Source organism: Sarcophilus harrisii, chromosome 2, assembly GCF_902635505.1.
Source record: "Sarcophilus harrisii chromosome 2, mSarHar1.11, whole genome shotgun sequence".
In the NCBI taxonomy this organism is placed as follows: domain Eukaryota; kingdom Metazoa; phylum Chordata; class Mammalia; order Dasyuromorphia; family Dasyuridae; genus Sarcophilus; species Sarcophilus harrisii.
Window position 1 is genome coordinate 372,615,377 of NC_045427.1, and position 24,198 is coordinate 372,639,574.

Here is a 24,198-nt window from a genome sequence, read left to right on the forward strand (position 1 = left end):
AGGCAGGAAAATCTGAGTTCAATACACAGTCAATAAACAATAAACATTTATTAGGTACCTATTATGTGCCAGACATTGGACTAAGTGCTAAAGTTGAATACAGCTTCAGACAATAACTATAGGATTCTGGGTAAATCATTTACCCTCTTTTTGCCTCAGTTTCCTCATCTATCAGATAAGGGCATTGGCTTCTCAATGGGTGGAGGAAAGGCTAGAGGGAGGGAAAGAATTTGGAACTGAAAATAATTTTTTGTTGTTGTTGTTGTTAATAAGGGAGACTCAATAACCTACATCTCTCACAGTCCTGAAAATCTAAGCATACAACAAGACCTGCTTCAGACACATATATCTGTTTGTAACCCTATAGTGAACACATCATATAAAGGGGCATTAGGGGAGCTCCACAGTCACTGATGACCTTACTATTAAAGTAGGGAAGGGAGGTATAGGGATCCAGCTGAAAAGAGGTGGCTAGATGAGATATAGGTCTTAGGTCACAGAGAATTAGATGGTCTCAGGGAAGACCCAGCTACAAACACAGAAAGGAATAGGGAATCTGAACTTGAAGGTGATTTGGGGCTACACGGAGAGTCTTGGCTTTTGTTCAAAGGTCTGGGGTGGTTCCTCCCAGAAAAGACAGAACATATGTTAGGCTAGCCCCATGGTCTAATTCAGTAGAATTTTGATCAACCTTCTCTAAGATCTAGATCCATTTCAGCAGCATGTTTATATTAGGGGTCAGCAAATTATGGCCCAAGGGCCAAATCTATCTGTCGAAGGAATCTGGGATCTTTGGGGAACAATGACACAGGATCCAGATACTTTCAGATCTTAAACCAACAACAATCTCCTTTTTCTGGAGTCATGTCTACAGATTAGATTGCTGTTTGTGCTTTGTTCTTGAAGAGGACTAAAATATCAGGAAGGTGATGTCATGACTTGTAAGTGAATTGGGTTTAAGTGAAGCAGGGTTATGCAAAGTCACCAACCTCACTTTCTTCTCCAGAGCCATCTGCGTCCAGTGGCCAGATATAGATGAGGTCCAGATGCAGTGGGAGCCTAGATAAGACTTGAAAGAAGCCAGAGAAGCCTATGAGACTGAAATGAGGAGGGGGACATTCTGGGCAAGATACAGATCAGGATGACTAGAGATGGCTTTGGATACAGTGAAAGATCTTGGCCTTTTTAAACTAAGATCTAAAAATGCTAGCTATAGCAATAAGAAATTGAGAGAATAAACAGAGGCAAAGAGGAAACAAAATTACTGCTTTACAGATGAAATGATGATTTACCTTAGAATAAATTCAGCATGAGAAAACAGTGGATACCAATTAAATGGATGTTGATCTGGCCTGATTTCCCTTGGAGACAGAAGTAAAGAGTTATTCCCTTTGGGAAAATAAATGCTGGTGGCTAGACATTAGGCTAAGGAACCCTGATTATAACATCCAGGGCCATATTTTGGGCACGACAGACTCTGCCTGCAGCAAACATTAAAACAAGTTAACGTTATTCCAGCCCTACTAGATGACTAAGGACACTTTAGAATGAACTCTGGATTAAAAAAAAATATATCTGTTCCTTCCACAGGCAGGCTAGATGAGCTCCCTTGACACTCTGGTCCTTACACTCTATATTCGGTCATGTTTTCCTTCTGTCCCTAGTTCCGCATACAGGCCTGATAAAATGAAATTATATTAAGTGAATATTATAGATCTACTATGCACAAGGCACTGGGAATAAAAAGAACAGTAACTTCCAAGAGCTACGATGAACACAGCTGGGATTGAAGGGGACAAAGAGTTCCAGAAATATTTGGGAAAGGAAACATTACAAACTAAAGATAGAGGAGAAGAGATTAAAGGAAACTTCATGGGAGAAACAGCATAGGGGTTCAGACTTGAAGGAAGAGAGGGATTCTGAAAGATGTGGCTGAAGAGGTTTGGTCTTTTGGACATGGCAGATAGCTCCTGTGAATCGCTGAGACAAGAATTGAAAAGTCAAGTTTGGGAATCAGCAAGGAATTCTTAATTGGAATATGGAATTTTGGAAGAAGAATAAAAAATAGAGATGGAAAAGTAGGTTGAAAAATAGTGGGGGGGGGAGTGCCTTAAATTCTACTCTAAAGAGCTTTTATTTTCTACTCCTGGAAATGGAGAGCCATTTAGAGTTTTTGAATTAGGGAGTAGACATGTGACTTTGAGATTGTATTTTGCCATCTGTGCAAAGGAAAGACCAAAGGAGTGATAGACTGGTGGCAGAGAGAAAAGTTAGAATGCTATCATGGTGTTACAGACTAAGGGAAGAGGGAGAAAGAATGGAGAGAAGTGGATAGATAAAAGAGATGTTGTGGACAAGATTTGGCAACTGACTGGAAATGAGGATGAGACAGAGAGAGAAAAGTCAGATATCTCCAAGTTACAAACCAGGGGACTGAAGATAATGATGCATTCCCCAGAGAGAAGGAAACTCTTGGAGGAAGGTTAAGTTTGATGGGAAAGATTAGTTTGGTTTTATATATGTTGAGTCTGAAGTGCTGACAGAACTTCCGGGTGGAGATGTCAAACTCCAGTGGCTTCCTAATACCTCCAGGATTAAATAGAAAATCCTGTTTGGCATTTAAAGCCCTTTACAACCTGACCCCTTCCTACCTTTCCAGTTCTCTTACACTTAACTCCCATCCACAATCCAGGGACAGTGGCTCTCTTGCTGTGGTTGAACTCTATACTCCATCTCCTTCGACATTTTCACATCTTTCCCTCATGGCTGGAACTCTTGACTTCCTCATCTCCACCTGGTTACCTTCAAGTATCAGATAAAATCCCACCTACAAGGGAAGGCCTTTCCCAGTCTCACTTAATGCTAGTATCTTTCTCCTTTTTTTCTTAAATTCATAGTATTTTATTTTTCTAATTACATGTAAAAGTTTTCAACATTCATTTTTGTAAGATTTTTGAGTTTCAAATTTTTTTCTCTCCCTCTTATCTCTCCCCTCCCCAAGACAGCAAGCAATCTGATATAGGTAATACATGTAGTACCTTTCTTCTGATAGTATTCCAAGGTATCCTATATATATGTATGTATATATGTATATGTTCTGTGGATATAACTGTTTATATATTGGCTCCCCAACTAAACTGTGAATTCCAGGGGCTGTTTTCACCTTTTTTTAATATCTCCAGCACTTAGAACAATGTTTGACATATATTAAGCACTTAAGGCATTGGGGATGTAGGACTAGAGTTGAGGAAATGTTATGGCTAGACATACATATACATATACATGCATGTGTTCACAAAGTGGGGTGAAGGGATGGAGGGGTGGGGAAGAGTGGGATGGAGAGGGTGTGTCTGTGTGTATGTCTCTATTTTGAGAATCGATTAAGCTTGTATCAGTGGGAACAGATAAGGTCACCTAGGAAGAGAGTGTAGAAAGAAGAAAAGGCCTGAGCTTCAGTCATGCTCTGGGGGTGGGAAGTGAATGATGATGTAACAAAGGAGCTTGAGAAGGAGTGATCAGACAGGTAGAGCATTATCACAGAAGCTAGGAAGGAGTGTCCAAAAGCTGGGAGTGATTAATAGTGTCAAAAGCTGCAGTAAGGTCAGGGAGGGTGAGGATTGAGAAAAGTCCATCAGATTTAGCAATTAAGAAATCACTGGTAACCTTTGAGAGAGAAATTTCAACAGGGGTTAGAAGACAAGAGAATAGAGGACTGAAAAGTGAGTAGCTAGTATAGAGAAATAGAAATAAGCATTTACATAGTGTCTGTTGTACGCCAGGCACTATACTAAGCATTTGACAAATATTATCTCATTTGATCCTCAGAGCAATTCTGAGAGGTAGGTGTTATTATAATTTCTATCTTACATTTTAAACAGAGGATGACTTGCCTAGGGACATAAAATTAGGTGCCAGAGGCTGAATTTGAACTCATGTCAACTTTATTCTGGTTCTGGAGTTCTAGCTATTGTGCCACCTAGTTGTCTCTCAAATACTGAGTATAGACAACTCTTTATGGAAGTTTATTAGTTACAAAGGCAAGGAGATAAGAAATGGCAGTTTATTGGGAAGGCAGAATTAAGTGAAAGGTTTTTTTGGTTTTTGCTTATTTTTGGAATTTTGAACCTAACCTGTGATTTCATTGATATAAGGAATTCCTGGTGAGGAAAATCATTCCATTAATGCAGATCATCCGCTGTTTTGTAATTTAATGTCTTAGCAAATTGAGATATGAAGTGGCTTGCCCAGAATATTATAAAAAGCAAGATTTGAAGTCAGATCTTCCTGACTTTAATCCTGGCTCTCTACCTTCTATACCATAGTTAACTTCTACCAAGTGGAGGATTTTTTTTTTTTTTTAAGGACAAGGTAGATCAGCATACATTGGAAGATAATAGAGAAAGAAGAGTGGATCATGAGAGATATAATATGAAAAAGGGAAATGCAATGATTGATCGCACAAAGCCCTGATGGCAGAGGGAAAATGGGGAATGAGTGCATGCTTCAGAGGGGAATGAGTGCATGGCTGCTCCCCCAGGGTGGAACCTGCCCTAATTCTGAGATTCTGGCATGAGCTCAGGTGCTCTGGGACATTCCCAGATTCTCCTTCACCTGGGTTGGAAGCATCATATTTCTAAAGCCTAGACTACGTAGAGCCAGCTTAAACCAACTGCTCTGTTATAAGAGAAGGCCTTCCTCCAGACTTCTTCAGACCTGGCTATCAAGGCTACATCTGGAGGGAGAGAAAGCTCTGATTTCAGGGGTGGAGGAGGGCAGGGGAAGTGCATCAGCAATGATAAGCAAAGAGGCCAGAATAAGCATTTCAAATACTAAAGAGGAAAACCTAAAGATTACATTACAAACTGAACAGCAAGGCCAGGCTCTACTGTAGCCCCTGCCAGCCCACTCCCTGGCCCCCAAACCTACAACAGGGGAAGAAGTACCTCCACACTTTTCCCTGCGACCCCCTCCTTTCCAACTTCCCAATGTGATGGGGTCAGGCCAAACCCCACTGGGGTGGAGTTGAGTGGTGAAGATGAGTCAGAAGGCATTGAGCCCAGCCCGCCCCCTCTCCCCTCTCCCTCCCAGCTCCTGTTGCTGCAGGTCTCCCAGGTTCCATGGGTAAACAAGGTTCCTGATGCATCTATGCCCAGGCAAAGGGTTGAGCCAGGAGGCTCTTCCTTCACTCCCCCCAGCAGATGGATCACAGCTTTTTTCCCTCATTGGGCCAGGAAGGGAGGCTGGGCCAAGGAGCCCGAGGACTTCGAAGCTAGTAGTTCAATTTAACAAGTATTTATTAGGTACTTATTATGTGCTAGGTACTGAGTGCCAGGTGCTGGAAATACAGAGACCAAAACTGAAACAGCTCCTGCCCTTAAGGAGTTTACATTTTCTCACTGCCCAACAGAGCTGAGAAGGACAAGGACAGAACTGAGGCTCAGAAATGGTACTTTAAAAGAATAAAAAAAGATGTCTGAGGCATTAAGTGACCTTTCCATGATTGCACAAGTGCTCTGTATCGTGTCACAGATAAAAATGGGACCTAGATCTTGATTACCAAGCTGGCACTCACCATTAAGTCATACAGCCTCTCATCATTTATTATTTTTACTCTTACTGTTATTCAAATTCAATCTCTTTGTACATTTCAAATATCATAGTGTTAAAACTCTGTTTCATGATTAAAATTAATGTTCATGTTTGGGGGGAAAAGAAAAAAGAAAAAGAAGTGGTGCTCAAGGTCATTCATCTTGAGTAGGATTAGAACTCGGGTCTCTTTAACTCCCAGTCTGATGCATTCTTTACTTAATCATGCTGCACAGCTGTCAGGGGACAAGGAGAAGGGCTTCCCTGGAATACATGAGGCTTCTATTCCTAGCCCTGGATGCAGTAATTATGCCACTTGGGACCCAAACACATTGGGTCCTTTCGAGGTAACTGGCAGTTGAACCTGTAGACTTGGAAAAGTAGGAAGGAGAGAAAGCCTGGAGAGTCCCACCAGCTGATGAAGGATCATCTCCAGTCTCATTCTCTGAATCCAAAATAGAAACTGGCAGCCCACTGGGGTAGGTCAATTCACTATGACTAAAAAGAATACCTGGGATTAGACTGCTGGGCACAGATCTGGTAAGGGGACCTAGAGTGGGTGGGAATTAGATTCTGACTATTTTATTTTTTTGGCCAATCTGGGGTTATTACAGACTAATCCCCAAGAGGCGGCTAAGTAGTGCAGAAGATAAAGTGCTGGACCTGGAGTTGGGAACCTGAGTTCAAATCTGACCTCAGAGACTTAATAGTTGAGTAATCACTTAGCATTTCTCAGCTTTAGTTTCCTCAACTGTAAAATAAGGATAATAACTGGACTTACCTCACAGATTTGTTGTGAGGTTCAAATGAAATATTATTTGTAATTAGCATAGTATGGCATAGCAGATATATTTAATAAAACTTTTCTTTCTTCCTTCTTTTCTCCCTCCTTCTTCTCTTCTTCTTTCCCTCCCTACCCCCTTCTCTCTTTTTCCCTCTGTCCCTTTCTTTTTTCCCTCCCTCAATTCATTCTTCCCTTCCTTCCTTCCTTCCTTCTCTCTTCCTTCCTTCTTAGAGTGGGTGATACATTCCATAAGCCCTGGGTCCCAGAGTTGAAATTCTCTCAATGATTTGCCCTCAGAATTCCAGATACTTACTGTATATCCAGAAGGCAGAGTGATGGTGATAAGAGGAGACAGAAGAAAACAAAGTCCCTGTCTATGCAAACCTCACAGTTTAGATGGGAAGAGTGGAAACATTTGCTTAACTAAGTAACAATACAAGAAGACAATACCAACAATGTCAGGCAGTGATTAATTGCCAAAAAGACCTGGTTCTATACAAAATTTAGGGAAATGAGTGATCGGTGTGGGCTAAGATAGTCAGGGAAGGCTTAAGAAGGAAATAGGGCTTAAGATAGGACTTAAAGGATGTACACAGTGTGAAACAGGCAAGGAGGATCAGGGATGGCATTTTAGGGGAACAGAGAATCAGCAAAGGCTCATAAATGTGGGTAAGTGATAGACCTGTTTTGAGATACAGTTAAGAACAACAGTTAGATTGGGACACAGGCTTATTGTAGTAGGATACAAAGGTGGAGATAAAACTGGGAAGTATAAAACTGAGAGGGCCTTAAAAGCCAGGCTGAGGAGTTCATCCTTAATCCTACAGGCACTGATGCTTTTTAGGCAATGGTTACTGATGGTGGTGATGAGCAGAATGGATTAAAGAGAGGAAACACTGGAGTTAGAAAGCTATTGCATTAGTATAGGAGGATCAAGTTGCAGTGGGAATGAAAGGAGGTGGTTGCAGTGGGAATGAAAAGGATAGGAAAAGAAGGCGGGTTTTAAAAGACAAATTAATGGAATCTGGGGACAATTTAAATAATTCACAAGAGACAGGGTAGAGTCAAAGTTAATGCCAAGATTTTCAGCCTGGATGACTGGGAGAATAGAAACAGAAGAAAAGCCAGAAGATGGAGCTGGCTTGGGCAAGATGATGAAGAATTCTGTTTTAGACACATTGATTTGGAAGTACAAATACATTCAAGTGGAGATGTCCAACAAGGAGCTGGAAAGAGGGAACTCACAAAAGAGGTTGGAACCACAGTGTGGTTCAGTGTCTTCAGATCTGTGTATTGTCAAGAAGATGGGGTGAAGAGAAAGCCTTAGGAAAGATATAGGACTTGAGTTGAGCTTGCAAGAAATACTAGGATGTGAATGGGTAGGAGAGATCCCCTCCAAAGAAGATACAAAAAGTTGTGTATATAGTGGGACATTGACTGAAGACAGAGATTCTTGGACCCTTCTACCCATTACCATCTTAATGCCCAAAAGACCAGAAAGTTAACATCTACCCCAAATGTAGGTGCCAAGGGATTGTCCTCCCAATTCTATGATTCCCGCTCTCACTTGCCTCCTCCAGTGATCTGAGAGGAGAATGTAGGAGGGTATCTGTCAGAGGACTGTTCCCCAGTAAGTGATAAAACAAACACAGGGATAGAACAATCAGCTCACACTCCAACCCAGGGGGCCCAGCCCTGACTCCCCCAGCTCCGGCTCCTGGCAGTCGAGCCACCCATAATTGCCTTCTAAAAATATCCCTCCCCCACCTATAGATTTCAAAATATTTAGTTTTCGGGGTATTTAAAATGTGAGCCAGCAGATTTGCCAGGTCTAGATAACAAAGCTAAACATTTATGCTTTAACTGCATTTCTCTTAATCTGCTGAGATCGTTGTGCTTGATAGGGAAAGGGAGTGAGAACCTGAGTGCAAGATGAATCATGTGCCAGGAGGCTCCCCAGCAATGCACAGTGACTGGAAGCCCCCCGAGTCCTCCCAGCCCAGCCCCCACCTCCCTGACGCTCCCAGAGACGTACCGCTGTTCACAATCAGTTTGCCTTTGGCTGTGTCCTTTCCGAGAATGTTTTCTGCCTCACAGACATACTCCCCAGCGTCTTCCACCTTCACCTTATTGAACTGCAGCCTGGAGTTTCTTCTGTTTGGGGGAGGCAGAGGGTGGAGGGGTAGGGAGAAAGGAAAGAAGTTTTGATTGAAGGTGAATTATTCTTCCCCTGACTGCCCCAGACAGCCTATCTTCCAGCGATGGAAGAGGAGGGAGTGTACAGCCTAAGGACTGAATGTGGCTGTAAGGGGATGGAGAGATGCTACTGTTTTGGGGGGTGGAAGCTCTTGACTTGAGAGATCCTAAACTGGTCAAGGGACCTGCAAATGCTTTCTAGGTTGGGGCCCCAGAAGTAGATTAAATCCCCCCCCCTCCATCCATACACCAAGAGCCTCCCCTTTTGTTCCTTTAGTCTGCTGTTCATAAACTCCAGAGGGTAGGGACAAGGTCAACTCAAGAGGGAATGGAGAAGAAAGGAGCCTATCAGAAAAATGAAGAAAACTGAACTTAGAAAGAAAAAAATCTGACACTGCTTATCAGCTCCCGTGACCTACTCCAGAAGAGATGAATGTGAGTCCCACTGAGACCCTAGCTTGGGGAGTGTTGGTGGTAGCACTCTGAAAGGCAGACTATTGGGGTGAAATGAACCTTGAGGATTCATGAGATTAAGATGGGACCAGTTGCTCCCCAGCACCTCGGAGAGCAGCTACCTTGATGACTATTTTCAGAGCTGCTGAGTTGACAACACCAAACCTGGAATATTGTTTTTCATCCATCCAACTCCCAGGCTTTCTGGTCAGGTGGGTTTGGATTTGAATAACAACACCAGCGTGACCATCACCACCACTATGTATTTGTATAAGCACTTTGAACATTTTTCCCCCTACATGCATTCCCTCATTCCTCTGAAGAAGGGGAAGAAGGGAGGGGTAATGAATAATTATCCCCATTTTACAGATGAAGAAGTAATTGAGACCCAAAGGGGATGACATGACTTGCCCAAAGTTATCTAGAATGTTAATGGTAGAACTGAGCCTAGAGGCTCCACCTTGACTTCTAGGCTAAGCAAACTGCACTTCCTTTTCCATATTAGTGAGCTAGGGAGTATATGCCCCTTGTGAGGACCATTACTAGGAGCTAGGGGATGCTACATGCTGTATCTTGGTAGGAAATAAAAGTGACCCTTCTCCCTCTCAGGGGTCCCTGCTTGAGATTCCAAGTCTGATCAAAGGAAGGGTGCACATGGTGATCTTACCCTGATATAATCACTTCCACACTCACAGGAAAGGTAGGGGTTTGCCCCTGTCTTTGGAATCTCTTTAGTGTCTGGAAATACAGCCTCTAAAAGGCTAACTCAAAAGCAGTAATTCTGACTGTATGTGTGTGTGTATTAGGGGGATGGGGTGTAGCCGTTCTATTAATTAGATGTTTTTGTCAATACAAAAATATAAAGAAAATACGCCAGTGGTCGATCCTAGCTCCTGATCATTTGCCTCCAATGTCCTCCTTGGCACAACCTCACCTTCTCCCCAGCACCAAAATGGGCCACAGTGATGGCGCAGACATTCACTTTTTCTTTCAGGATGCCTTTCCCTTTCATCTCCACTTCCTTTGGAATGATTCCTTTAATATCCTAAATCCCTGGGAACCCCTTTGCCCTACCTAGAGAATAACTGCTGAGCCTGCCCACCCCCTGACCCCAGCCTGGCCAGTCTTCTGGATAAAAACAGAGGACAGTAGCCAGTCTCTTGAGAGAAACGAGACAAAGCAGGAAAATCTCCTTACACAACATGACTTCTTCATTTCATTATTGAACAGCAAAACTAATTACCAACTTCCCAGAATATACCTTGCCCAGAGGCCCTTAACTGTGAGCAGTGAGGGAGGGAGGTGGCAAGAGAAGCAGAAGTGGAGAGCAGGGCAACACCGGGAGCCAGGCAGGGCCAGAGCCCTGTGGGATAGCAGGAAAGAGAGGGGCACTGGCATGGGGATGAGAGGACCATATCAAACAAATCAAATTGACAAGCACCACTTGCTTCTCTTCCAAAGAAATCTTTTCCCTTTCAGTGAGACCAGGGGCCTCTGGGGACCATACTCCTTCTGGGACCTCAGGGGACAGCTTCCTACAGTTGTCAACATTTTCTGTTGCTATGGAGATATCCCTAGTGATGCCACAGTTATTACTCCTACCCCAAAGCACATTTTCAGCTTCTTGGCCCAGTTTCTGCCCACAGCCTTGGGGCTCCTTCTCTTTATCATTAAAAATAGTTGCTCAGGTCCCTTTGACCATCCTATCCTTTCCTTCTTGGCCCTAGCTTAATCGGAAACTGTAGTCCCCTTTTATCAGGAGTCTGCCCTTGCCATTCCTCCTCAGAAGCCTCACCCCAGAAAAGGGAGTCAGACTATGTAAATCTTGAACTCAGATGACTTAAAAGTTTTGCTACCCCCTTTTCTCCATATCCCACTTGCAAATTTCTTTCAAACTTCACCATGGCTGAAGGGCATGGTAAGGGGGAAGAGAAGCTTACTTCAACTAGAGGAATGGTGGGTAGATGGGGGAAAGACCTTACTTGCAGCAAGGGAAATATGCAAATATGCACTCAAGGAATCTTCCAAGGAAATCTTCAGTATAGCTACATTAAGCCTGTTCTGCTCTGATATAGGGAAGTTATATGTGATGCCCTCAGGAGACTCCTTTTAGTTCTAGGACAGTAGTTCTTAACCAGAGGCCCATGACTTGTTTAAAAAAAATGTGTTTTTGTAAATGGACCAACATATTTGGTTTCCTTTGTAATTTTATGTATTTTATTTAAAACATCAGAGAGGTGGTTTATAGGTTTCATTAGACAGCCAAAGGGATCTATAACAACAAAAAAGGTTAAGAATCTTTATTCCAGCAGGTTTAGATTATCAGGCATTTGAAAAATAGGACCCATCCTATTGGTTTCTCACTAGAAGGGAACAACTGAGTCACACAGTATGGTCCCAGTTCTGCAGAACAGAACATGGAGAGAGATTAAGGCACCCTGAGAAGTCTTTGGAGTAGGGCTCCTGTTTCCCCATAGTCTCAGCAATTCTGCTTTCTAATTGTTCTTCCTATAGCCCATCACACTGGAGTCCTGTTTTCCACACTCTCCTCCTTCCTAGATTTAACATCCTCTCCTCTGGGTGGCTCAGGCTGTAGCTTCACATGTTGTGCCCCCTTAGTTTTCAGTTTTTATTTCCCTATGTGACCTGGCACCCCCATTCCCACATAGTGACTCTGGTAGGAATGCTCCACCTCTCCCCACCCACCCCCCTCCAATCCCTACACTTCCTCTCCGAGCTGCCCGCCCGCCTGCAGGGCCTGTCCTAGCCTGCTTCTCATTAATGATGGAACATGTAGTTCTCCAGGGGAGGGACCTGGATCCTGAACTGGGGGGGGGGGGGGGGGGCGGGGAGGGGGGAGGGGGAAGGGAGGGCAAGGGAGGAGGAGAAGAGGAGGTAGAGATTTTTAAAAACTGTTCCTAAGAAGGAAGGAGAGACTATAGTGAATATTGGAAGACAGACTGTGACAGAAGAGAGGCAGAAAAATTCAGTACACAGGCTTACAGATGGAGAGAATAGAGAGAACATAACAAGAGACAGATAGAGACAGAGAAAGAGACAGAAAGAGAGAGGGGGGAGAAAGGAGGGGAGAGAGAGAGAGAGAGAGAGATAAGGAAGGAAAGAGGGGAAGGAAGGGAGGGAGAGAGGGAAAAGGAAAGAAAGATCCAGTAACTGAAGCAGAACAAAGTATTTGTTATGGAAGAAGGTCTCTATTGTTCTTCCATTGGAAGGTAATCAATACTTGATCCTTCTTCCATAATGTCAGCTACAGAGTTAGGGAGAGGTAAGTTGTACAAATACACATGTGAAAGCCTGACTCTAAGGGTCTCAGATTTGTCTGAACTCCTCAGTGTTACAGGCCCAAGGATCCAGTTGAGCTACTTCCATGGCGGGTATAAGCTACACATCGATGTTTATTCATCATTGTGTTGCTTCCATCTCCTTCAAACAGGACTAGAATGGGGAGGGGGTGAAGAGAGGAGTTTCACTATGGGAAAACAGTGACAAATATCATGATGTGGTTTAAGGAAGTCTCTTAATATAAAAGAGTGCCCAGGAAAGAAAGATCAAGGGAGACCCCACTTCAGCTCTATAGAGCAACTTGACAGAGGGAGAAATCAAGGTAGTAACTGTCTCAGGAAGAAAAGTGGAATAGAGAGGGGTCTGATCCCCAATTCAAGCATCTCAGACTAAGGGGAAAAAGAGTTATTTTGTCCAGAGAGTTCAGTCATACAATGACATCATCACCCCAAAACTCAGTCAAGGAAAGGGTCAGGGTCAGACTGGAGAATTCCTTTCCTCAATTTCACTTTGGGGATCCTGCTAAAATGGGGTGGAGGAGGAGCAATTTTAGATCAGTGGGGAGCGTTACTTGACAGAGGGAGAAATCAAGGTAGTAACTGTCTCAGGAAGAAAAGTGGAATAGAGAGGGGTCTGATCCCCAATTCAAGCATCTCAGACTAAGGGGAAAAAGAGCTATTTTGTCCAGAGAGTTCAGTCATACAATGACATCATCACCCCAAAACTCAGTCAAGGAAAGGGTCAGGGTCAGACTGGAGAATTCCTTTCCTCAATTTCACTTTGGGGATCCTGCTAAAATGGGGTGGAGGAGGAGCAATTTTAGATCAGTGGGGAGCGTTTACCTCTATTGATACTACCCACTGGCTTTCCATTCATTAGGATCTATGTTCATGTCTCCCATGTCCAGAGATTTAAATGACTCACAGCAAAACCCATACCATAAAGGCAGCCCCTAGCTACCCACCCCCTAGCTACTCCAAGTGGCACTGACCACAGAAGGGAAGAACTGAAACATCAGAAACGTGCCCTCAGCATTATTAATCTCATGATCTCTTTGAGCTCTAGGTTTTTCTCTGAAGGGATGGTATAGATTTAGGAACAGAAAGAGAGGGGGAATCAAGGGAACTGATTTTATGTAAGCCTCTGGTAGTGGTGGGAGGGAAAGAAGGAGTGATATGATATTGCCCACCATTAACTTTATGTGAGTGAAAAGGACAGGGAATTAAAAGGGGTCTTGGTTGGGATAAATGGTAGTCAAGTGGCAACATGTACTAGCCAATTGAAAAGGACAAAAAAAAATGAGTCTGGTATACAGGATGAATCCAGGAGGACTTTTATTTTGCTGGTAGTAAGGAGCTTTTCATTAATAGCATCCTCATTCTCTCTCCCCACCCACCCACACAACCCCTTTGGTTCATGGCTGCTATGGATACAGGTAAATTCTGAGTTATTACCTTTTCTGGTAGGAGGAATAGACAGAAAGGGACTTGTTCCTGGGGTCTTCTAAATACTGCAGCTGGTTTTCCCCAGAGCCTGCCTCATATACACATTTACCCAGAGTGGAAGCAAGATGATAGAGGCCAACCCAATCCAAGATTTCAAAAAGCCTCTAAGTTACTTCCCTTAGGTCATCAAATAGATATGGTTAAGAGGTTAAGCTCTCAGGACAGAGAAGTAATGGGAACCCAGGGACTTGGAAGGAAGTCAAAAGAAAGAACTAGTCTGGTATCTTGACCCTGGGCTTCTTGTTCTCACCAGAGAAGATAGGGACAGACAAACATTTTCCTGAGGAGAGATACTTTTTCATCCTCTTCAAACTGGCTATTACCACAGAACAGTGGCTGACCAAGGAACAGACAGTACATCCAGATCCTCTCTTCCTAATTCCTCCCTCCCTGCAAACACATAAATGCAGCCACTTTTAGGGAGGACAGGATGGCTGTATCCCTGACAATAAGGCAGAACTGTAAAGTGGGTGATTTGTCTTGCTATTCTCCCTCTCTCTCCTACATGGTTTTAGTGGCCCTTCCCAAGAATATATCTGGTGCTTCTCTTTCCAATCATATCCCTTTCCTTTGGGACTTTGTCACCTGTAAAATGACAGCCAAAAATCTCATATAACTTAACCATCTCTAATGGGTACACATGGTACCTCTCAGAGACACAGAAGCATTAAAAGGATGACACTTCAATCTAAAGCCCTGACTAAGGGTGAGGACTTGAGGCATATGGTAAGATCCGAGGAAATGGGAAAGGTGGTCTCCGGCCCCTGAAATCAAATTATATAGTTAGCTTCTTTTACCTATGACTTAAGGGTGACTTCAGAGAATCATAAAAACTGCCTGAGCATTTAAAGGTACTCGTGATCATGCTGGCACTACATGTTGGGGCTATATTCAAAGCTCAGAAGGCAAGGCTTTGGGAGGGAACTACTAAAGAATAGTAGGAAGGAGATTGGGTAAAATGGACACTGGGGTGCCACTAGCTAACCTTAGGGCTAGTGCAACCCCCAACTGTCCACTTTGTCTCTTGCTTCTAGAGGCCACCCTTTCCCACAAGGCCAACTGGGGTTTCAGAACTGGGGTTCCCAGCGCTCTGCTTCCTGGAGGTCACCCAGAGGTGCAGGGCAGGCCGCCATTGTCTAGGAAAGCGGGTACTTACTTGCCATTCCCATACTTAATTCGGATATCCTTGCTCCTGTTGAGTTCCTTCCCATCTTTGTACCAACGGTAGGTGGGCAGGGGATAGCCGGCAGCTGCCTCACATTTTAGGGACTGCTTTTCCCCCACCTGGGCAGTCTGGCTCTTCATTTTCTTCAACTTAGGTGGGACAGCTGAAAAAACACAAGACAGAGGAAGCCATCAATCCTAGCTCTGGGATAGGGCATAGCAGATGGGGATTCCCCAGAAGGCAACAGGGTGTGCATGAGCCTGGTGAGGCTTGGCCCGCAGCCGGCCAAATTGTTATTTTGGCAAAGTTTATCTCAGGTGCCCCCAGGCTTCTTTTTCTTTGTTCTTTCCCTTTTTCTTAGAGCATCTTAAATCTTTCAATAACCAGGAACTTTCCTTTTTTCTTCATTTTTCCAAACCTGTTCTCAGAAAAGGATCAGCTATCAACAATTCACACCAAAGTGTGAGCATAAATAATTGTAATAATATTAGCTGACATTTATATGAGCACTTTAAGGTTTATGAAGCACTTTAGCTACATTATCTCATTTGTGTCTCACAACAATCTTATGAGGTAAGTACTACTGGTATTATTAACCCCATTTTACAGTAAAGGAAACTTAAAAGTTTTAAAAGATGTTAAGTGAGGCAAATTAAAGCAATTTTGAGGTTCCATCTCAATCATCTGATGATTATGTCATGAGGCAAAGATGACAAAAAATAAAATGATAATATTTGAGGGGCAGTGGAAAAACAGACACACACTAATGCATTGTTGATGATGCTGAGAATTGCTCTAGCCATTCTGGAGAGCAACTTGGAACTTTGTCCCCAGGCATTAAGCTGTATACTCTTTGACCCAACTATATAGCATTACTAGAAAGAAAAAGAAAAAGAACCTATACACACACACACATATATAGCATTACTAGAGAGAAAAAGATTTATATATGTATGTATGTTTGTATGTATTTACAGCAGCTGTTTTATATAGCAAAGAGCTGGGAACTAGGGGAACACCCATCAATTGGAAAATGGTTGAATAGATTATGGAATACCTTTATGCTATAAAAATAATGAAAAGGATAGTTTCAAAGAAACCTAGGAAGACCTATTAATGATACAGGAGAAGTAAGCAGAACCCAGAGAATGATTTATACAATAACAACATTGTAAAAACAACTTTGAAAGGGTGAAGATCTCAGATCAATGTAATGGCCATTCAGGATTCCAGAAGACCCATGATTACCAAACTAACCCCCTCTAACAGACTGATAATTTAGACTAAGATATATATAGATATAGCCAATACAGGATTTGTTTTGATAGGACTTCATTTTGTTTTTGTTTTTCCTGGTGAGAAGGAAAGAAAATGGATTTTTAATAAAAAAAAAAAAATTAAGGTTGTAATTTGCCCATGATCATACAGCTAATGAATATTTAGATTCCAGATTCGATTCCTGATCTTAACTCTAAGTTCCACTACTCTTTCCATTATATCATGCTGTCTTTCCATGTTGTCTCTCTTAGAAGAATTTAACATCTCAATAGGCTATTTCAGGTATACTAACTCCCTGAATTCCTTTCAATTCTATTTCTTTGATCCTTACCACAATCTAGTGGATTGTGGTCTGTGTCCTCATTTTGCAGATGAAAAAAACAATGGAGTGACTAATAATATTTTTAGAGTTAGAAAGAATTTTAAAGGGCTTTTTCTTTATATCTTCAGTGCTTAGCAATGAATCTAGCATACATTAAGCACTTATGAATGCTTGCTAATAGATTGACTCCTTTTTTTTACTTTTTTTTTTTTTAGGTTATACATGTACATTCATTTTTTATATATTTCCCATATGAGTCATGTTGGGAGAGAAAAATCGGAACAAAAAAAAAAAGCAAAAGGGGAAAAAAAGTTGAAAATAGTATCCATTGATCTACCTTCAGTTTCCATCATTCTCTCCTTCTATGCCAATGACATTTTTCATCCAAAGTTTATTGGGATTGCCTTGGATCACTGAATTACTGAGAAGACCCAAGTATGTTATAATTGATCATCATACAATTTTATTGTTGCTATTTACAACCTGCTTTACTCAGCATCAGTTTGTGTGAATCTTTCTAGGCTTTTCTAAAATCAACCTGTTTGTCATTTTTTATAGAAAAATAATATTCCATTATTCTCATATACTATCACTTATTCATCCATTTTTCAACCACTGAGCATTTACTCACTTTCCAATTTTTTGCCAACACAAAAAATGACTCCTTATTTTAAGAATGGTGAACTTGGATGAAGCCAAGAAATTAGGTGACTTTATATAAGGTCCCAGAAAGTGGCAGAGATGAAATTTAAATCCAGGCCTCCTAATTGAAATCCAGTACTCTTCCCTAAAGCCCAATGGACATGGCAAGGCTGGAACTAGTTTTCTGACTATATCATAGTTTGCCTTTATGGTAACTGCATCTTCAAAGCTGTTAGCTCCTATTAAAGGTTTAGGTGAGATAGGAGATGATAAGAGGGGACCTTTCTGGTAACTATAAAATCCCATTCTGTAGGAAGTATCCTACTCAGAACCCAGGAATAGGAAGCACTGGGGATTGAGTATTGGGACTCCATAACAAGAGAGTACAACAGGGCTGATCTCCTGGAGTCCATCTGGTTTGTTTAAAGGAAAAAGATATTGGGTTTGTGTTTTTTGTGTTCCTGTCCGAGAATGAACCTGGACCAATGCTCAAGGTCTGAGGGGTAGGGAATGCATAGAACTTCCCCAATAATTAGTGGTCAATAATACAGGTGTGTAGTGCTTTGTAGAACTTTGTTTCCTTCTCTGATTGCTGTGTGTCCTATAGGGACAAAATGGGAGTCAGGCTTTTTTCTATTTGATGGGAAGAAGACAAAAAAGCATCGATGTTGTCCCTTGAGAACTGACTGCTTCCAGATGCTTAGACTAGGCTTTAAGCAGGAATCTAAGGAGGGAAGTTGGAACTAGAAGGCGACCTCAGGATAAGGAAGCTCTAGGGTCCTTTCCATTCACTGCTTAGAAGTTGGTCTCAGGAACAGTCCTTGAGGTCCTAGCAAAGTGGAAGAATCTACCTTTCGGGAGTCACTCTGGAGCCTGTCTGCACTGGAGAGTCAGTGAGATAACACAAAGGACACAGCACCCACACGGCGAGACTGAAACCTCAGCCAAGGGAGAAATGTACCTCTAATTGTATTCTCATTGTTCCCCTTCGCACCAGAGAGAGGGAGCTCTTAAAACAATGAGCTAAAAGCAGCTCCAGCCCTAATGAGAGATTAACTGTGTGCCCGGGAGTCCGGGTCCTATAATGGAGGTAAATGGTACAGCCGGTGGACAGTCACATGGAGGCCACTGGCAGAAAGAGGAAGAGCTATATAACTAGCAGTGGGAACGGAACTTCCCCATGGAGCAGCATTGATGCCTCGCTCTGAAAATCCTGGGGTGACTCACCCCCCAACCTGGAGCTGGGGGGGGGCAGGAAAGCGTGAATCTCGGGAAGCCTCCCCGCCATCAAGGTCACTTTCCATCTCAGTTAATCAGAATGCATCTGTGCCTCTTTCTGGACTTCCATCTCTAGAACCTCACTTTTCGTGGATTTCTTGAGTCAGGAAGGACTTCACAAAGTTACCTAGTTCATTCCTCAGAGAAGGACCTGGGTGACATCTCCACAGGCTGTGGACATCTGGAGGGGGTTGTGCTACATAGAATAAAGGGGAAATGCCTCATAGAAGCCTTAAGTCACCAGGAAACTCTTTTCCTCGAGGCTGAATTCTACAAAACCCAAGGAAAACAGGCCACACCACAAAGGTCAAAGATCTCAAGGCCCACGGGAGTGGGGAGCCTGGGAGTCCACTGCCTTCCTCTGGGGTTCAACACCCCCCCCCACCCTGCACCCAGGCGTCGCTCTCCTGTCCGGTACCAGCATAAAAAAACAACATCAACAAGTTATTTTCATTTTTAGCATTCTGGGAGGCGCCTCTGATGCTGACAGCCTAACCTCGTTAATCTGAGGCGGGCACCAGGCCTTCAGAGATCTGACACCGGAGGCCCAGCTTCACCACCCAGGGAAAGCACAGACCCCCTCCCTCTCCCCCAGCACCCTCCCTTCCAGGCTCCGCCCATCAACAACAAGGGGATAGGTGGGCAGGGCCAGCGGGTTCTTGAAAGGACTAATGATCCTCACCCTCCTGACTAATGCTGAGCCAGCCCCTTTGCTGGGAAACACCCCAAAACATCAAAGTCTCCCACTTCTCATCTGTCAACTAGGCCCCAGCATCGCAACAGCCCCCCTCCACCTTCCCGGGGAGCTTCCACCTGCACCCCAGCCCAGATGGAGGTGTTGTCTCCAACTCCCCTCTTCCCACCCCCAATCCTGCTGTAACCCATAGGCTGCTAATTATAGACTCTGAGTTCAAATGGAAAAGAAAAGAAATGGAAATTTAAAAAAAAAATGCAGCAGTAGTAAGAGGTTCGGGTCCCTTTCCCCTGCGCTGTGAAAGGGACAGCCGGACGCTCTCATGGCCTACCTCTGATTGGTCTGCAGTGGCTCCGCCCTCAGGTGCGCACGGGCACACCACCGAGGGGCCTTGGCACGGAGACTCCCAGCTGAGCCAGTTTGCATCCCCCAGGGGCAAGGTTTCCAATGGCAGCCTGGCATGGGCCTAGCAGGCGGTTAGGTCTGCCCCTGCCCAGCTTCGGCGGTCTATCAGTGTCCTGGGATCTGGAAGCTGTAACTTCCAATTCTGTCCCACCTGTGGGACCCAACAAATCACTAACCTCTTTGGGCCTCATTTCTAAAATGGGGATAATAATAGCATTGACCCCACAGGATCACAATGAGATAATATATGCAAAGTTCTTTGCAAACCTTAAAACTTGAAAAAAAAAACCTTAACCCATAATTACATATATGTTTGCAGACTGTGGAAGTCTCGATTGAATTCATTATGTGTCCTCCGCCATGTTTTTTGGTGGAGAACAGGCTGAGGGAGCCAGGGAGGGAGAGAAGGAAAGCGAGCTAGGACCAAGATTGGAAAGGGACAAAGGAGGCAAAGGAAAGGAGAGAAAGTTGAAGGGGGGGAGGGCTGTGCAGGAAGGAGCCAATGGAGCCAAGGCCAGCATCCCTACTTCCTCCAGCATTTTTCCTCTCTACCCATCATTGCATACAGAACCCAATCCTGAGGTTTGGTCATAAGGGAGTTACAACTTATGGCAGGGTAGATCCCCGGCTCTTGAGGATTTCAAATTTAGAGATGAGCAAGAAATGATAGTGTCTTGGGGTTTACATAGGCAGGAACTCAAATTACACAAAGTTAACATAGGCACACAGGGCAGAAAGATGGGGAAGGGAGGGGAGAATCACACAGATACACGGGACAGGAACAACAGTCACCCAGCTGTTGCAGAACACTACAACAATGTGAGTCAGATACAGACCCCATTCATGGCAGGAATGGGTTATCCTTGCCATCTCACCAGGCTTGTTTTTTTCTGCCCCTGAACCTTGACTTCAGCCACCACTCAAACTGATCCCACTGCTGAGCAGCACAAAGTTTGCACCCTCCCAGGGTCCCACCCCATTGATGTTTGACTTAGTGCCGACAACGGATTGGGTTTAGCCCGACTGCATTTCAGAACTCCCAAGCTCACTCTCTACCAGCCTCAGCACAGGAATTACAGTCCTTCCCAGTCCTACATCTAGGTCTGCACCTCCTACCTCCAGAGGGCTGGTTTTTACCTCATTAAGGGTGGGAGATGGGAGATACCTGGTGCTTTAGTTGTAGGAAACAAGGCCACTCTACCTTCAGATGGACAATTCTGCTCTTTAATTCTTCCCTGTCCCTACTGAGGGAATGGAAGGTAGGGGGTAGGGACAGGAAAGTCAGATTGTCCAACTTTTTAAGTTACTTGTCTATTTGAAGCCCCAGGAGCCCCTTGAAGTGACTATTCACTGACAACTCTCTTCATGTTTGCCTTTTTCCAAAGTTTGGCCAGTTTCTGCATCTGAGGGCATCCTGAGCCCCAGAACAAAAGGGAAACCCCAAGTCACTCTCAATATCTGCCTACACCCAGGATAGTGACTGTCTGGGGGCTCAGAACCCTAATGAACTTCCTTAATGCCTTCTGATTAGTCAGGGACTAGAAAGGGGAAGTTCAGGGGCCTTGGCCCATGGACTTAGGGATGGAATGCCGTCTGGAGCTTCAGCTCCATGTAGAAGCGTTTTTTCTAACTTTGTTACCATGATTTGGGGATCTGTCTTAGAATGACAAAGAATATTGAAATGAAGAACATAAAATTAACCTTCAAACCTAAGATACTAGAACAAGGCACCTTGTCCTTAAAGGGTCCTTTAAAAAAATGAAAGGGATCCCTACTTTACCTAAAGGGAACTCATTTCCCTAAAAAATGATATAGATTAGAAACAGAATTGAATGCCCTTTCCCCTTGGTTTTTTTTTTTTTTTTGAGTACTTTCGCATCAATGATCTCCCTTTCTCCCCAGAACAATCCCCAAAAGGAAGGCAGGGAAGGTATCAGCATCTCCATTCTAAGGGACTCCAAATCAGGTCTTTCTGTACTTTCTTCTATAAAGGTTTAAAAAAGTGGGGAGAAATCTGTTCACAGAGTCAAGCTTATGAAAAACTTATTTAGGTTGGTGATTGTGGTTATTTTGTCACTATATTAGAAACGTTTCTTACAAATTGGAAATCAAACTTTCTAACCTATAGGGAGAAAATCATAACCTCCCTTAATCCATCCTTCCATAACAACTGGTTACACACACACACACACACACACACACACACACACACACACTTTCTCTACCCCCCTTCCACCAAAGGCACAATACTGGATAGGTGGGATTGTGGGACTGACATTCTACATTTATGAGTATCTTGAACTTCTCTGTCCCAAATACCAAAGAAGAACATGTTCACCAGCCACTTCAAACAATCCCTAAACAAAGTTTCAGCCAGTCAGGTCTCTACCTCCCATAAAAGGCTAAAGAAATAAAATCAAATCAGTGCCTTAAAAAAAAAATCACCCACAAACAAATAGAAAACAATTTACCAAGGCCCCAGGGATGGGATAGATTAAAAGGAGAGAAGATTTTCCTCTTGTGGAAGAAGTCCTTTCTCTTCACCCTTTGCCAGAGATGTCTCCTTTTCTTGGGTGCCAACAACCACCCTTCAAACTCTGCCCACTCAAATGCTTTTTCTCCCTCTCAAGGAAGTCAGATGATCAGAGCTAACCTTAGGCTGGGCCCTATCTTTCTCGATTTTCTCTCACCTACCCCAGGAGGGTCAGCTTTACTCTACCAGAGACCATCAGGTCTGGAGGTTCATATGGTTTAGTTAGTACCATATTAACCCTCTACCTATCCAAGTGTTCTCCTAACATAATGCCTTTCTCTTTATTCAATTCAACAGACATCAGTCTGTGAGATAGACTGGAATGATAAAGAAATGAATCCCCTCAGGAAGCTTAAAGTCTAACTAGCTTCCTTGCTAGATTTGTTGATAAGTAACTAGAATACAAGACAGAACAGGATAGATGCCATACAGGCAAAATGATCTAGGGAAACACCAAGAGAAAAGTTGTCTTCAGCAGCAGCAGTCAAGAAAGGATTTATGGAAGACAAATAACATAAAATATAGGTAGGATGTGGAAGCAGTAAAGAGATAAGATGAGGGAGGGAGGGAGGTACATATTGTGTTTCAGAATTATTCTTCTGGAGCAGAGGCTGCAGGTAGAAAAATAGGAGGAGAGGCCAGCAAAGGTTAGTTGGGGAGACTTAAAGTGCTTGGGAGGGTGAGGCACCGTATCCCCTGATACCAGAAGATTGTTAGCTGGGTACTGAGGCCCATAAGAACTTTGGACTATGTAGCATGGGGAAATAAAGGGAAGCAGTATGAGTTTCATCCAGGGAAAGGCAGAATGAGTGGACAATTCCATGAAACAACTACTGACCAGCAAATTCCTGCTCAAAGGCAGGAGTGAGATGGGTTGTTTAACATGGAGAGTGAAGTAAAAGAAAAAAGAAAAAAAATTTCATTCACTATTTGTCTTAAGAAGGATATATCCCTACTTCTGAATGAAGACTCCCTAAGTTATAGGTATATGTGTGCAGAAGGATAGGAGAGAGAAAGACTAGAATCTTTTAAGTCTAATACATTCTCAACTTGATGAAATACCGGGCTTTCCCTTGAAACACTGGATTCTCTGCAGAAGGCTGCTCTCAAACATCATTTAGGTTACAATGCCAGGAAGCTTAGTAGTTAGAGCTAGGAATTTCTTTCTTTCCTTTTTTTTTTTTTTCCAGTGGGGATGAGATGGACAGGGACAGCAAGGAACCCTCAAATATGGCCACAGATTCTGGGTACCATATCCTCCCCCTATGACTGACAGATGAGCACACTTTGGCTCTGTTCCCATTCTCCCCAAAATGGGGTATAGTTCAAGAAAATCAATATGAACAAGGATTGAGTCAACTCAAGAAGTGTTTCCAACATTCTCTTAAATTGCAGTACTCCTTCCTGCCCCATCTCCTTCAAGAATGAGCCCCCCCTCCCACATTCCTAGGCCTAAGGCAAGAGAGACCCTTTCCCCTTCAAAGGCCTGGGATAACTAGAGAAGGGCAGAGGGAAACCATAAGGAGATGAACAGGATATAGGGGGAAATGGCTCCCGTGCTACAGAGACTGAGAATACTTCCCAAATTTTCTTTTGGCTTGTCACTCAGGCTCTGTTGGCAGTGGCTATGAACAGTCTGGATGCTGATAATATGGCAGTACAGAAGAGTAAGTACCCACTAAGAAAGAAGGTATGGGTTCTAGTACCAGCTCTGTCATTAACTGACAATGGGATCTTGTCCAAGTCACCTCCATTTGGGGGCCTCAGTTACTCATTTATAAAAAGAGGGGACTTGGACTAAGACCCATCTTTCCAAATTCTGTTACCTCCAAAGGTTTCCCATTTCCCACTTCCATCCCCCACCTCCACTTTATTCCTTCTGAGAGGGCCAGGACTTGACTTTTGGCCACCAGGGGGCACTACACAAGATGCCCAAACTTGAATCTATCTGAAATATCTTCTCATACAAGTCCCTAATTAAGAGGGAAAATCCTAGCTAGGTTCCTTAGAAGCTTCCTGACTCACCTGGTAATCTCCTCTGTACTTCTCTGCTAGGC

The 24,198-nt window shown here is 43.4% G+C and overlaps 1 protein-coding gene across 1 annotated transcript in view; it reads right to left on the bottom strand.

Moving 5' to 3' along the window:
• Positions 1 to 24,198, bottom strand: part of NRG2 (neuregulin 2) — a 66,151-nt gene that overhangs the window by 33,334 nt on the left and 8,619 nt on the right. The window contains exons 2-3 of the mRNA XM_031953387.1: positions 14,981 to 15,152; positions 8,406 to 8,524 (exon numbers count right to left, since the gene is read on the bottom strand). Coding sequence (XP_031809247.1) covers positions 8,406 to 8,524; positions 14,981 to 15,152 — 291 coding nt within the window. The remainder of the gene's footprint in view (positions 1 to 8,405; positions 8,525 to 14,980; positions 15,153 to 24,198) is intronic.